The sequence below is a fragment of the Lactuca sativa genome, chromosome 6 (genome assembly GCF_002870075.4).
Source record: "Lactuca sativa cultivar Salinas chromosome 6, Lsat_Salinas_v11, whole genome shotgun sequence".
In the NCBI taxonomy this organism is placed as follows: domain Eukaryota; kingdom Viridiplantae; phylum Streptophyta; class Magnoliopsida; order Asterales; family Asteraceae; genus Lactuca; species Lactuca sativa.
In genome coordinates this window covers 174,170,448-174,186,125 of record NC_056628.2, presented here as the reverse complement: position 1 = coordinate 174,186,125, position 15,678 = coordinate 174,170,448, and the positions used below count along the sequence as shown (strand labels likewise).

The 15,678-nt window shown below is 37.6% G+C and overlaps 1 protein-coding gene across 3 annotated transcripts; it reads left to right on the top strand.

The window, feature by feature from the left end:
- Positions 1-2,946: 2,946 nt before the first annotated feature.
- Positions 2,947-6,685, top strand: LOC111890595 (glutamate receptor 2.7). 3 transcript variants are annotated; one of them, XM_052764787.1, is made up of 6 exons: positions 2,947-3,279; positions 3,395-3,711; positions 3,793-4,737; positions 4,872-5,184; positions 5,261-5,667; positions 5,763-6,685. In XM_052764787.1, exons 1-6 carry the CDS (start codon positions 3,018-3,020, stop codon positions 6,231-6,233), a joined length of 2,715 nt encoding a protein of 904 aa, XP_052620747.1. In that variant the 5' UTR covers positions 2,947-3,017; the 3' UTR covers positions 6,234-6,685. The 3 variants fall into 3 exon arrangements, with proteins under 3 accessions (XP_052620747.1, XP_023742467.1, XP_052620748.1); XM_052764788.1 differs by having other exon boundaries at positions 3,159-3,289; XM_023886699.3 differs by having other exon boundaries at positions 3,395-4,737.
- Positions 6,686-15,678: the final 8,993 nt, after the last annotated feature.

Here is a 15,678-nt window from a genome sequence, read left to right as displayed (position 1 = left end):
TTTGTGAAAGAAAGATGATTGAGCATGTTTTGTCACATACAATTTCACGAGAGTAAGACCATAATTTGTTCTATTAATTGACTTGCTAATATTGAGAGGGAACAAGTGTGGTGATCTTTGATTCTGTTGAGTTGTATTAGGGAGTGGCTAAGGTCTTATTTTTATTGTTATATAATATTTTGAGACTAAAGCCAAGTTGACTCAAGGCACGACAGGTATATTCTCAACTATGGTACAAAACAGGGTTAATTGGGTTGGATATATTTCTTCATGTTTGTTTTGATTTCTTACATCAAATTTCAAAAAAAAGTTTAACTTTGATTTTCTTTTCTTCTCTTTTATTTTATTTTCTCCGGTTTAAATTTTCTTGTTCTTTCTTGAGGACAAGAAAGGTTTAAGCTTGGGGAGATTTGTTAGGTGCATTTCATGTACCCATTTTGTAGCTTTATTTCATAAAAGTACATTACATATAGACTTAAACTCATGCATTTTGCATGTTTTTCGGGATTTTGCATGAGGCAATTTCATTCAAATACTTTTGTGATATTTCAGGGACTTTTGGAGATAGGATATTGTTGGAGGAGGTAAATAAAAGTTACAAACAAAATTTCAGGACTTGCGGAGCACCGAGGAGCAAGATATCAAAGAAATGAAGATTTTGGCTTTACAGAGATTTACACGGCCGTATAAATGCAAGCCTTGCGTTTACGCGGGCCGTGTAAACGTAGATTTCTGCACAGTATATTTTTACGTTTACGCGGGCCGTGTAAATGACAGTGTTAATTTTCGCGGGCCGCGTAAACGTAAACGTGGTTTTAAAGCAGTTTTTCACCATTCTTAAAAGGGGGAACCGACTTTTTACTTAGGGGGTCGACTTTTGGAGTAGAGAATGCAATTTTCTTGAGGATTTTGAAGTTGATTAACACTTGGGAACATTTGATTTCATTTTGTAAGAACTTTAATTTCATTTTCTAGATTTGTGATCTTGTTCTAGCCATGATTGGCTAGAACCCTAGTTTCTCAAACTTTATGTCTTGACATTTGGATGTGATTTCAATCATATGACTTGATGTTTGTTTTTAATTTTCTATCTAGTGAATTTGATTTTGTCTCAATCGAATGTTTGATTCTAATTGTGATTCTTATTGGCCATTTGAATTAGGGTTAGATCATTCAAGTTATTTAATTGCAAAATTTGTAATTGTTTTGTAAATTGGACTAGGTAACAAGCACTAATTTGATTTCTATTGAATGAATTTAGTGTAAATCTTTTCACACATTTTTACAATCCCGAGCTTGTGAGGAGTATTGAGTGTTGTTGGGAACATTCACATAAAGTTTAAAGCAACCTTTCAATCTAATTCTAAGAGCTTGTTTAGATTAGGTTAGTAAGGTTAGGATTAATCAAAGAGCTTGTTTTGGTTAATTATTGTGGTGAATGGGAAGTGTTAGAGCTTGACAACACTTTGAAGTACCAACTTAGATAGAATTAAACAAATATCTTGTCATCTATGGAATCACATTGCTAATTTGTCTTGCATAGAGTTGGAGTGCTTACAAATCTTGAACTTATTTCACTTAACCAATTGCTTACTCATTAAATTAGCTCTTATTTGAATCATTGCATTTAAATCCCCTTCTTTTGTGATCATATTGTACCTTGCGTAAAAAGGTATAAGCATTTGTCCTGTGTCACTGTGGATCGACCGTGCTTACCTTGTATTACATTTTTAGTGCAATGTAACAGTGTTTTGGAGTCATTTTGTACTCTTTTATTTGTTGGATTTGACAAACCAAACAATCATCTAAACATCATGATCACAAAACCACCAAATACTACAACCAGAAACCAAAAGACAACCAGCAAAACCTGTTACTAATAAGGACAAAATATAAGATGCACATCAAAACAAAATAGAAACCCAGGATTGAAATGTTTAACCTAAAGTTTTTCTGTCACTTATAAAACCTGTAGGTTAAAACGCCCACAATACCAACGACAAAAACCCCAAAGACCCATTTCACTTTCTTCGACTTCTTTTTTCTCAGAACAAAGTTGACATACAACGCTTGCAATGAACAAAAATGATTCTTCAAATCAGCAACCATGTTAGATAGATCTAGTCGACCTACCCTAACATCATCGACTTCATGATTTAGGGCGTCCATCTCTCTGGTGAGGCTGTGTCGTAGTTCATGAAGGTCGTTTGCAATCTCTTCCCTCACAAACGACACTTCCAACTATGTCTGCAGTAGATTGATCACTAGGTCTTCATTTGTGACTCCATTCAACACATTTTCAGCCATGTGCCGATTGTAGTTGGGTGACCAACTGTGATCTTGAGATGATCATGAAGGCATTGTTTATGCGTTTGGTATCGAAGTCTATGCTGCAGTCGGAGTAACCAAGTTATGAATTGTGCTATTTTAGGACACAAGCTTCACAATTTATACAGAGGCGGGTGAACAGTGTGAACTTGAGACTTACGTTTCACATTCCAAAACGACATCGTTTGGCTCCAAGACTTAAATACAATGTCGCCATGTCATCGGTGATGTGTCAAATTGGGACGATGTGGCAAGGTGACCGGGTATAATAAGTGAAGGGGACTAAATTGTTAGGTTGCAACACAATTATTTCCCTTATAAAGTCACTTAAAATGTTTAGCGACTAAAAAAATAAACCCTAAAAAATTCATAGATTATATGTGTCAATTTCCCGATTTCATTCTATCTTTTCTTTTGGATGTAGTTTGAAATTAGGATACTGTTCATCACTCATTGTTTTTGACTTGTACTTCTTTAGTTTCATTTATTTGATTGACCGAGTCAGATTAATTACATTACGTATAAGGGGGCTGCATGGACTTTTCGTCAAGTCAACCCTTTACGAAGAGACGTATTATACCTCTATGTGTGTCGGTATGTGGATTATAAACCACACAAATAGTAGCGTTTGTCTATATTAGTTAAATTCAACTCTACCTTTCCCAGAAAAGATTTGCAGAAAAAGAAAGATGAAAATTTCTGTAGGTAACCCTGGTATTGTAGTGTTAGCTCTGATGATGATGATGCTGATTTCGAATGGTGAAACACAGGGGACACGAGAAATAGGGGTAGGGGTGATTCTTGATATGGATTCCCATGTCGGGAAGAGCATCCGAATCAGTATTTTGATGGCCATTAAAGATTTTTACAGAGACACGAACCACTCCACCACCATCATTGCCCCTCACTTTCGGGATTCCAAACACGATAACGTGGAAGCCTCCTCAGCTGGTTTGTAATTGTAACCCCTCTTCATCTAATTAATATTACAACCGGGATTATTTTAGCATTTGCTCTTACCAAACAATATACATGGTAAACTGTTTTCTTTCTGTTTTGTGTGCAGTCATAGACCTTCTGAAAAACACTCAAGTTATGGCAATTATTGGACCCCAAAAATCGTCGCAGGCAGCTTTTGTAATTGATATTGCCCAAAGATCGAAGGTTCCCATGATATCTCCGGCAACAAACCCTGATCTTTCCCCAATCCGAAACCCCTACTTCATCCGCATAGCACAAGCTTCGTCAACTCAAGCCCAACCCATTGCAGCTCTAGTCAAATCCTTTGGCTGGAGGGAAGTCGTGTTTGTTTACGAAGATACTGATTTTGGAAGAGGGCCTATTCCCTATTTATTGGATGCCATGGTAAACATTAGCACTCAGGTTAAGTACCGAAGCCTTTTGTCTCCATCCTTCTCAGATGATAAGATTCTGCAAGAGCTTTACAAATTAAAGACCATGCAGACTAGGGTTTTTGTGGTACACATGTTACCGGATCTCGCTTCACGTTTCTTCAAGAAAGCAGACGAAGCTGGAATGATGGCTCAAGGATATGCATGGATCATCACTGATGTGCTCACTGATCTCTTGAATCAATTGGATCCAGAGGCTATTGATTCTATGCAAGGTGTACTAGGTGTAAAGCCTTATATACCACCTTCCAATCAGCTAACCAAGTTCGAGAAGAGATGGAAGAGGAGGTTCCATAAAGAATACCCTGATGACATTGATAGAATTGAGCTTGATATGTTTGGAATATGGTCTTATGACTATGTTGTTGGACTTGCTATTGCATTAAAGAGTATCGATCAAATCAAATTAAGTACCACTTTCAAGAGACCAAGGAAGAGCTCGACAGACTTGGCTGCCATTGGAACCTCAGAAATGGGTCCCACGTTCCTTCCATTGATCCGAGATATACGGCTTAAAGGGATGATAAGTGGGGATTTCCAGGTGGTTAATGGACAATTACAAACATCGGCATACCAAATAGTGAATGTGATTGGGAAGGGAGAGAAACCAATTGGATTTTGGAGTTCAAGAAATGGAATATCAAATCGAATAATCAACAATGGAAGTTCAGATTACACGACTAACAAAGATAACTTAGGAGCCATCATATGGCCTGGAGATACTTCAGAATTCCCTAAAGGTTGGGAGATCGCAACTGGGGGAGACAAGATTTTAAGAGTGGGAATTCCAACAAAAGGTGGGTTTATTGAGTTTGTTCAAACCAGCATAGATCCTAAGACCAAAGAGGTTAACGCCAGTGGGTTTTGCGTAGACATCTTCAAAGCAGTCATAGATGCATTGCCATTTGATGTACGCTACAAGTTCATTCCTTATGAAAATCCAAATGGAGAGCCAATCGGAGATTACAATGATCTTGTTTATCAGATCTTTCTTGAGGTAATTAATTACTTAATTATCCAAGGCATGTATATATAGATACATATATATAGTTGAGGTTGGTGTACGTAGTCTTATAATTAATTAATACTAGCTAGCTAACAATTTTTTCTTTATTATTTAAAACTTGATAGAAATTTGATATGGTGGTTGGAGATTTGACCATCTTGTGGAACAGATCAAACTATGTTGAGTTCACTTTGCCATACTCCGAGTCTGGAGTTTCAATGCTTGTTCCGAATAAGGTTGATGATAGTAAGAACATGTGGATCTTCATGAGACCTCTAGAAATGGAGTTGTGGATAACAATTGGAGGATTCTTCATCTACATTGGATTTGTTGTTTGGGTTCTAGAGCATCGTGTAAACAAAGAGTTTCGTGGCCCTCCTCATCAACAAGTCGGAATGATCTTCTGGTTTTCCTTCTCCACCCTTGTCTTTGCACATAGTGAGTCCCTTTTTAATCACAATCTCAATCGATTTTTGCAAAATAACAAATTAAAATGTGATTATATGTGTTGCAGAGGAGAAAATGATGAGCAACTTATCTAAATTCGTGGTGATAGTATGGATATTTGTGGTTCTGGTGCTAACCTCCAGCTACACAGCAAGCTTGGCGTCCATGTTAACTGTACAAAAGCTCCGACCAACTCTTACTAGTATATATGAGCTCAAAGCAAGAGGAGATTATGTCGGATACCAAGATGGTTCTTTCGTAGTTGATATGTTAAAGAAGATGGGTTTCCATGATGACAAGTTGAAGAAGTATACCAACATCCAAGAGTATGCGAATGCCCTTTTAAATGGGACTACAAAGAATGGAGTTTCTGCCATCGTTGATGAGGTTCCTTATCTCAAGATGTTGCAGGCTAAGAACTGTAACAAGTATGTCATGGTGGGCCCAACCTACAAGACTGCAGGCTTTGGCTTTGTAAGTAGTGACTTTTTTTTTTAATTTAGTTTTATTTACGCTATAGGGATATATATATGATGTCAATTGGTTGAGTTGTACGATGTTATGAACAGGCATTTCCAAAAGGATCGCCGCTAGTAAATGAGTTCTCAAGAGCGATCTTGAAAGTGCGAGAGGAGCAAATGAGAGATATTTCGGACAACTGGATCAGAGATGAAGCGGATTGCCCTGGAAAAAATGTGGATGTTGAACCCTTTGAGAAGCTGACACTAGAAAGCTTTAAAGGTCTATTTATTGTTGCTGGTTTGTCCTCGACTTGTGCTCTAGTCATCTTCTTTTTTATGTTCTTATACGAAAACAAGGAGATACTTGTCTCAGATGATTCAACACGCCATAAGTGGACCACAATCATACAAAACTTTGATAAGAAGAAAGGTCTAATAACCTCTGAAACAAAAACAGTCGATGATAGCAATGAGTATATAGAAGATAATATGATTAACTATCCACCGATGAGTCCAGCAATAAGTGATTACCATCAAAGTGAAGGAGTCTTTTCACCTGCGAGTTCAACCTATCAATGAGCCGCTGTATCTAAGCTAATCACGATGGGATTTAGATTAGTGTATTACATTTTATAAATGTATTTAATTATTTATATTATAGCCCATGTATCTCCGGCCATCTTAAGTGTATATCTCGGCCCTTCTATTTTGATTTGTATACACCTTTTTTTTTAAGGGTAAGATTTTCACCATGGCTAGTTAGAAGCTAGACCGAGAGAAAAACAAATTACAAAGCCCAATTGTTCCGGTTTATGCTGCCCAACCCCTTTTCCTCTACATCTAAACCAAAGGAAAGAACCAAATTTAACATCTACTACTAGGTGTTTAGTGCATTAGTCTTGCTGCTTATTCGATAATGATCTTGTATTGATTAGTATGTATTTGTTTATGTCTTTATCTCTCCATGAGTATGTTGTATTCTTAATTATAAATATACAAGATCACACACTATTAACGTGTGCTTGATTCAATCTGTTTTTATATGGTATCAGCCTAACAAACACCTCCCTTCTTCTTCTTTCTTCTTCATTATACCCTAAGCTCCTGTCGCTTCTTCTTATGCTTCTTATTCTCGTATCATCTTTTTTTTTCATCATGTCTACCTCAACTGATAATACCTTTCCCATGAACACCTTACTCCATATGATACCAATTAAACTAAACTCCACCAACTACTTGTTGTGGAAAAATCAAATGCTCCCCCTGTTTTCCTATCAGAAGCTCACTTCTCACATTGATGGCACCACAGTTGCCCCACCAGAAAACCTAGAGGTTGAAGGCAAAAAATCTCCAAATCCAGATTACACAGTCTGGCACGATTTGAATCAACGTGCTGTGATTCTTCTTAATTCTTCTCTCACCGAAGAGGCCGCTACTGAAGTTATTGGTTTGTCCACAACTCATACAATCTGGTCTGCACTAGAAAAAGCTTACAGCAATTCATCTGTTGAACGGATTCATTCGTTACGTGACTCTCTACGCAGCATGACAAAAGGCACCTCCTCAGTCTCTGAATATAGTCGAAAATTCAAAACTTTTGTGACCAGCTTGCTACACTCGGTCAACCGGTTGATCCCATGGATAAAGTTCATTGGTTCCTCTGTGGTTTGGGGGCCTCCTTTGAAACTTTTTCAACTACAATTCGTACTACAAATTCAACACCTGTTTTTCGAGATCTTGTTGCTCAGGCTGAGGGGCACGAGTTGTTCCTGCAAACTCTTCATGGGACCATGACACCACTTGCTGCGTTTTTTTCTCATCAAACCCAAAACCGTGCGCACCCACTCGAGGTGGCAGACAACAATTTTCTTCCTGTGGTCGTGGTGGAAGAGGTCGAGGGGGTCGGCGTCCCCCTCACTGCCAGCTTTGTCGGAACAATGGACATTATGCCTCCTCTTGTCCTAGCTTGCACACATATGCCTCAAATGCATCCACCACGGACTCGACTTTAGCACAAGCCTTTCATTCTCAGTGCCACGTCACTCAAGGAAGCCCTGATTGGTATGTTGACTCAGGAGCTACTGCACATATGACATCCTCTCCTGCCAAGTTCCTTTTGGTAATGGAGAAAAGCTCCCTATTTCTCACATGGGTTCTCATAAAATCTCTAAAAACTTATTGCTACGAGATGTTTTGGTTATTCCCAAATTAACCAAAAATTTACTTTCCATTAGGAAACTTACTCTAGATCACCCCGTTGATGTGCTTTTCTCTCAATCATTTTTTAACATTCAGGACAGGGCAAGCAAACAAGTGATAGCACAAGGAAAGTGTGAAGATGGTTTATATGTTCTAAAAGATGGCCCAACGGCTTTGGTTGCACTTTCTGGAGTTTCTAGCAAAGCAGCATTTGAAATTTGACATAATAGATTAGGGCACACTTCGTTTGATGTTATTTCTTCTTTGAACAGATCGGGTCTTTTGAATGTTACTTCTATTTTACCAAAACCTATTTTATGTGAATCTTGCCAACTTTCAAAGGGACAACGTTTACCTTTTGAAAACAATCTGAAATGTGCAACACATCCTTTAGATCTTGTTCATTGTGATTTATGGGGACCTGCTCTTGTTCTGTCTGATGGGTACCTTTATTATGTTATTTTTGTTGATGATTACTCACGCTTCACCTGGTTTTATCCCTTAAAAACTAAAAATGGGTTTTATGATGTCTTAAACGCCTTTATTAAACTTGTTCAAACACAGTTTTCTAGGCACATCAAGGTGTTTCAAAGTGATGGTGGTACAAAAAATTTCAATAACACGGTTCACAAAATCTTTGAAGACAATGGAATATTTCATCAAATTTCTTGTCCATACACTCCTCAGCAAAATGGTCGTGCTGAACGAAAACATAGGCATCTTGTTGAAACCGGGTTAGCTATGTTGTTCAATTCTCACGTTCCCACATCTTATTGGGTTGATGTGTTTAGTTTTGCAATCTTTATTATTAATCGCCTACCCACTAAATTGTTGGACAATCAGTCTCCTTACGAGCTTCTCTATTCACGCATACCACAATATGGTAATTTCAAAACTTATGGTTGCCTTGTGTATCCTTATTTACGAGATTACTCTGCTCACAAATTGGCACCACGGAGTTTTCCTTGTGTTTTTATTGGTTATCAAACTCAATATAAAAGATACAAATGCATGGACCCGGTTACCTCTTGTATGTACATCACAAGGCATGCAAGGTTTAATGATATCCCTTATCCCTTCCAAGGTTCTCTTCCTCACACAAATCTATCATTTTTAGAGTTGTCATCTTTTTTGGATGATAGGCCGACTGTTGCTACCTCATCTGGGTTGGTTCCCAAACCCACGACTGCTCGGTCCACCTCTGCTCTTAATGAGCTTGTTCAGCCTACTCTGTGTCAACTGTGTGACTCCACTTCTGGGGCTCCAGCAACCACGCCGCGTCTCAATTCACCACCCGCTGAGGATCCATCACCTACTTCCGATTCCCTATCCAACACGTGTAACACCATAAAAATTAAAACAATTTTTCACATTTTCAAAACACATTTTTCCAAACACATTTATTAATAAAATGTCATTGTATCATATCCTTGTTTCACAAAACATTCCCCAAGATCGAAATGCATAAAATCCCATGTGTGTGTGTACGAATCATGCTGGCACCTTCCCGCGGTCATCACTGGTACCTGAAACACATAACACGTAACATTGTAAGGATAAAGCTTAGTGAGTTCCCCAAAATACCACTCTATCACATATTAGCCACTCGAGGCTATAACTCTGTTGACCCTCAGGTCAATGTGTCTCAGTGGGGGCCTCCAGCCCCAACTCTCTGTGGGCCCTTTGGCCCTAACTCTGTGGACCCAAAGGTCCTAACTCTGTAACTCTGAATCATGCATATCACATATCACAATAAATCACAACACATAAATAACATGCAATTACACTGGCATATAACTCTAAAATACTCTATCACATAACTCTGTTACCCCACTAGGTAAAGTATAGTGAGAAGACTCACCTCGGGTATCTCGGTAAATCTCTGACTTGGTAAACGCTGGTCTAGCCTCCGCCTAATCATATGGAATAAATACCCTAATTAATATAACTCTCAAAGGCTAGACTATGTCCTCTTAAGACACTCTCAGAAGGGTAAAAGACCATTTTACCCCTTTCATAACTCAAAAGACCCCACAATAGACCATACCCTAAAAGTCAACCAAAAGTCAATTTTCCGGGTTACGCTGAGCGTACCTGGCTGCATCTCAGAATCGGGGAACGCCACCCAGTACGCGGCGCGTACTGGGATTACGCCCGGCGTACTCCCCAGCTTCAGCCCCTTAGCTCTTGAGGTCTTAAACAGTTAAGACCCACGTCCAATTTCTAGATTTGACCATATCTAAGCCTCTTAATCCATAAAGTTGATGACTTTAAGCCTTTGCATGGCTGAACAAGCCACCAACTCCCATAATATTCCATCCTCTAACTCTAGAAGGCTTATTACTCAAGCATGACCTCAAACTAACAACCAAAATGGAAACTTTATGGTTCTAAATCACTAATACCACTGAAAAGGGACAGATCTCGGACCATGGAGCACCTTACACTCATAAAGTCTCCACCTTTGGGGTTTTTAACCCTAGAAATGGCACATGCAACAACAACCAAAAGAAGAGGAAAGTTTTGAACTTTATACCTTTAAGTGTAGCCCCTTGCTCTATAGATCTCAGATCCAAAATGGCACCTCAAGCTTTAGCTTCCAAGAGCTCCTTTCCTTCTTCTTCACTAAGTCCCCAAAGCATAATTAGCTCCAATAACACTCACACACACTAAGGACGATGGGAAGCTCTCTTTTAGGGTTTCACTCACTGGTATGGAGGCTGAGAAATGATCCTTAGCACCCTTTAAATATTACACAAGACGGATTAGGGTTTTTGCACTTGGGCCGGGTACGCCCGGCATAACTCTAAGTACGCCCAGCATACCTTGGCGACTCCGCGTCCAAACTAAGCGCATGAGTACGCGCAGCGTACCCCTCTGGTACGCCCAACGTACTCACTTGCTAAGTTCCCACCACTCAAGTACTAATCATGGCCAATTGACAAAGATTAAGGGTGAAAGAAATGCACCTGAATCTCGGGGTGTTACAACACGACTGATGATGACGACTTATCTTCTCCACCAGCCTCTACCACAGACAACCTGCACACTTCTCCACCGGCATCTCATCATATGATTACCCATTCCAAATCAGGTATATTCAATCCACGCCATATTACTGATTTTGGGCTCCTTGTTCAGCATGCCTTACATCCCTCGTTGCTTTCTACAAAAGAACCTAAAGGATACAAGTCTGCTTCTAAAAATCCACAGTGGCTTATGGCAATGCATGATGAAATTGTGGCTCTACATCAAAACAAAACTTGGAGTTTAGTTCCACGACCTCTTGGATCTAATGTGGTTGGTTCCAAGTGGGTTTATCGTATGAAATACAACTCTGATGGCTCTATTGAACGGTATAAAGCACGTCTCGTTGCTCAAGGGTTTTCTCAACTTCATGGAGTTGATTACTCCTATACTTTTATCCCAGTAGTTAAAGCTTCCACGGTTAGTATTGTTCTATCTTTAGTTGTTTTGCATCAATGGCGTCTTCATCAACTAGATGTTAAAAACGCTTTTCTACATGGTCATCTAAATGAAATAGTTTATATGGAGCAACCACCAGGATTTGTTAATTCTAGTTTTCCGAATCATGTATGCAAACGTTCGAAAGCTTTATATGTCTTAAAACAAGCTCCTAGAGCATGATTTCATCGACTTAGCTCTTTTCTTCTTGCCAATGGGTTTACTTGTAGTCGAGCTGACACATCTTTGTTCATTTTTTCTAGAGACTCATGTGTTATGTATCTTCTAGTATACGTGGATGATTTAATTCTTACAGGTAATCAGGAATCTGTGATTCATTCTTTTACTAACCGTTTGCATCAATAGTTTGCTATCAAAGACCTTGGCAATCTTAGTTATTTTTAGGGGTTAGAAGTCAGCTATATCGATGATGTTTTATGCCTCAATCAATCGAAATATGATAAAGACATTTTGACTCGCGCTGACCTTCTAGAGTCCAAACCTGTTCCCACTCCACTTGTTACTCATGAGACGTTCAATCCTCATGGTACTCCGTTCTCTGATCCTACTCTTTATAGGTCTCTTGTTGGGGCTCTACAATATCTTACGATTACACGATCTGATCTGTCTTATGCTGTCAACCAAGCAAGTCAGTACTTACATGCTCCTACGATTGCTCACTTCCAATCCGTCAAACGTATCCTTCGCTATGTCAAGGGAACTATTGCTTTTGGACTCACCCATAGTCATCCTTATTCCACTAATATTCTTGGTTGCTCTGATGCCGAATGGGCCAGATGTTTGGAAACACGGTCGCTCTACATATGGTTACTCGATCTTTCTTGGTGGTAATTCGGTCTTGTGGAGTGCTAAGAAGCAATCTACTGTTTCTCACTCTAGTAGTGAGTCTGAGTATCGTGCTATGGCTAACACAACTGCTGAAATTGTTTGGATCACTCATCTTCTTCGAGAATTACATGCTCTACCTCCAGATAGACCTACTTTTCTTTGTGATAATAAGAGTGCTCTTTTCATGACTCGGAATCCGATCTCTCATAAACGTGCAAAACATCTTGATCTTGATTATCATTTTATTCGAGAACTTGTAGCATCTAGAAAGTTATATACCAAGTTCTTTCCAACCAAGCTTCAAGTGGCTGACATATTCACTAAAAGTCTTCCGCGTGCTCAGTTTGAACATTTTCGCACCATGCTTCGTCTTAGTCCACCACCGCTAAGCTTGAAGGGGGATATTAGATAATGATCTTGTATTGATTAGTATGTATTTGTTTATGTATTTATCTCTCCATGATTATAGGAGAGTATGTTGTATTCTTATTTATAAATATACAAGATCACACACTATTAACGCGTGCTTGATTCAATCTGTTTCTATACTGCTAAAAGCAAAATCATTTCTACAAGACCAAAGAATCCATAGAAACACCTAGATAACCACCTCATCCATTCTAGTGACCTTCAAAACTCTCTGATTCCTCTACAATGTTGCACCATGGACACAAATTTGAAGGCAGGATAACACCTCTACGATCAGTAGATCAAGGTTCACCATGGGCGTCTTTGAGGGTGGGCAAGGTGGGGCGACCACACAACACCCATGTCGTGGAGGGGGCCCAATTTTTACATACAATTCGTTAAAGTACATCAGTAATCCATGGCCGAAAACAAAATTGATCAAAAGGTATTGTCACCAGGCCAATGTTAGTTCACCCTTCGATTCTCGCCAATCCAAGTCGAAAATAACTACGACGCTACTCCTTTTAAATTGCTAAGTCCTTGAGGATGTGTGTGATTATTAATTAACTTATTGTTTCAAAATCAATGCACCATCTAATTCATCAATCAAAACTGAAAGTTTCAAAACCCAATAAGATCATTCAATTTCATAATTGTTTTTTGCCTTCAATTTCATAATTGTTTTTTGCCTTCAATTTCATATTATTGATTAACTGATTGTTTCAATTTTAGAAATCAGAATCGATAATATGAGAAATCCGATGCTCACCTGCCGTGTTTCAAGTTCAAAATCGACTGACTTCTGTTATGGCTTGTGTGTTTGATTGTTTCAATTTCAAGGATAACTTCTCTTAAAACAAGATTTGAACAATACAATAAATATGATTTTTTTTTGTTTTTTGCTTTCTAAAAAAATTAAGGAATTTGATGACAAAGATCTTAAGTTGTGTTGTAGCCGTCTTGGAGTCGCACTTAAGTATGGTACACGATAAGATATTGACATCAACAAAACTACTAACCCACCGAGTGAAATGAGTTATTATCGAGTGAAACTACTAAACCCACCGATGTTTTAAAATATATGAAAAAGTCAATTGTTTTCCTAATGCAATTAATACATATAGAGTCTTGTTGAATATTGTAACACCTTGATTTTTCACCTAATTTTTTTTATTTTTAACCATTTTTATATCAAAAAAAACGTTAGCGGAAGTCTTATTTAAAGTTTACAGAAAACATCACCAATATTACATTTATTTTCAAAACATGTCCTTTAAAAATCAAGTATTGTAATTTCAAACCATAACACTCCAAACCATGTGAAAAATGAAAACATCACATGAGTCTCAAAATGGTATCATTTAAAAAACATCAAATAATAACTATCCCAAGATTCTCATCCTCACCAAGCCATCGAATATCACTCTGCTTGTACCAATGTAGCCATAACAACAACCAAGAACAAGTGTTAGCATCGGCACAATGAGTTGCCTCAAGCACATAGATAAGAAGGCAACATACATCATACATCATATTCAAACACAAAAACAATCCATGCCAAACAAACATCAAAAATGGATAGAATTATTAATATATTAATTATATATTAATTTGGATATTCTTTCATCGCAGTAATTATTTATTTTTTATCATCGGTGTAATTACTTTTTAGTGGTTCTCATCTTCCATCGCTTAGACCATCTCCAACTCATCTCCATTTTTTCCCCCAAAATGGAGTAAAAAATTGGGCAACTAGTGTTTCATCTCCAACTCTACTCCATTTTTTACCCTATTTTTACCCCAAAAAAGTATATTCCTAGTATATTCTATTATTCCAACTTACATAGATTGTCAAACACACCCCTCTACTAATTTAGTTTTAACAAATATATGATCTGTATTTTTTTCATTACATTAATATTAAATACAAAAGATTAAATTCATAATAAACTTATAAATAAATATTATACATGCATTCATAAAAATATTACACATACATACTTTTAAATAAATATTAAATAAATAAATAATAGTATTGTCACTTGTTGGTTTTTATTAGATTATTACTGTAATATATAGATTAACTACATGTTTAATAACATATGTTATCATGTTTGTAATATATATTTTAATTATAAATTTTTGTAAAAATACGTTATCTTTTTTTAAAATGTCAATATGTATTTAAATTTTTATATGAATTTGATGAACAAAAATCAAACTTTATATTTATAATTAATTAATATAATTTAATATATAACAAAATATTATAAGTATTAAATATTATATTTAAATTATATTTAGTGGTAAAAATGAACTAAAAATGTATAAATATATAACAGAGGGACTAAAATCGACAACGCAAAGTTCATCCCCATTTTGGGAGAAATGAATAGTATAACACCATATTTGGTGTAATACTATTTGTATCTCCCAAAATGGGGAATAAATGGAGGAGGGTTGGAGAAGAATAGGGGAAGAAATAGGGGTAAAATATGGAGAATGAGAGTGGGTTGGAGATGCTCTTATAAATATTGATATATAATGTATATATTAAGTTATTAACATGGATATTCTTTCATCGCAGTAATTATTTATTATTTTCATCGTTATAATTACTATTAACGCCCCTCGCTAGATAGGTCAACCCATCGCTAACTTCCCCCCGAAGTAAGACCTCGTTTGCTACTAACGTGACCCGGCGACCCATTGCACCAAATGGGGCGCGACTCACACCAGTAACATTGTCATCGGTTCTCCGTCTTCACTACTCTGACTTTGCAAGAACATAACCAATGCGTTGTCGTTCGAGGGTGGTATCAACACCTCCACAAGCATCTCTACACCCAAACGTGATGTTTGCACATGGCATCCAAGATCACAGACATCACTCCAGTCTTGTGCACCTTAGTGCACTCGAACCATGCCTCGATGGTTGTCTAGAAAACCATTCGACATTGTCTTGGCTTAAGCTCTTTCTCTTCGATATCCTTCCACCGCGATATCCTAAAAAGGCACTCACCTAAAGTTAGGTTTCTACCCTTTTATCATTCGCATTGTGTTCCTAATATTATTAATTAATTTATAATTAATTACTTCACTC

Excerpts from the sequence above, each read along its gene's own strand:
- LOC111890595 (XM_023886699.3), top strand. The coding sequence starts at position 3,018 with ATGAAAATTTCTGTAGGTAACCCTGGTATTGTAGTGTTAGCTCTGATG. Across the intron at positions 4,738-4,871 it reads TTTATCAGATCTTTCTTGAG|AAATTTGATATGGTGGTTGG; the intron begins GTAATTAATTAC and ends AAAACTTGATAG. Across the intron at positions 5,185-5,260 it reads CACCCTTGTCTTTGCACATA|AGGAGAAAATGATGAGCAAC; the intron begins GTGAGTCCCTTT and ends TATGTGTTGCAG.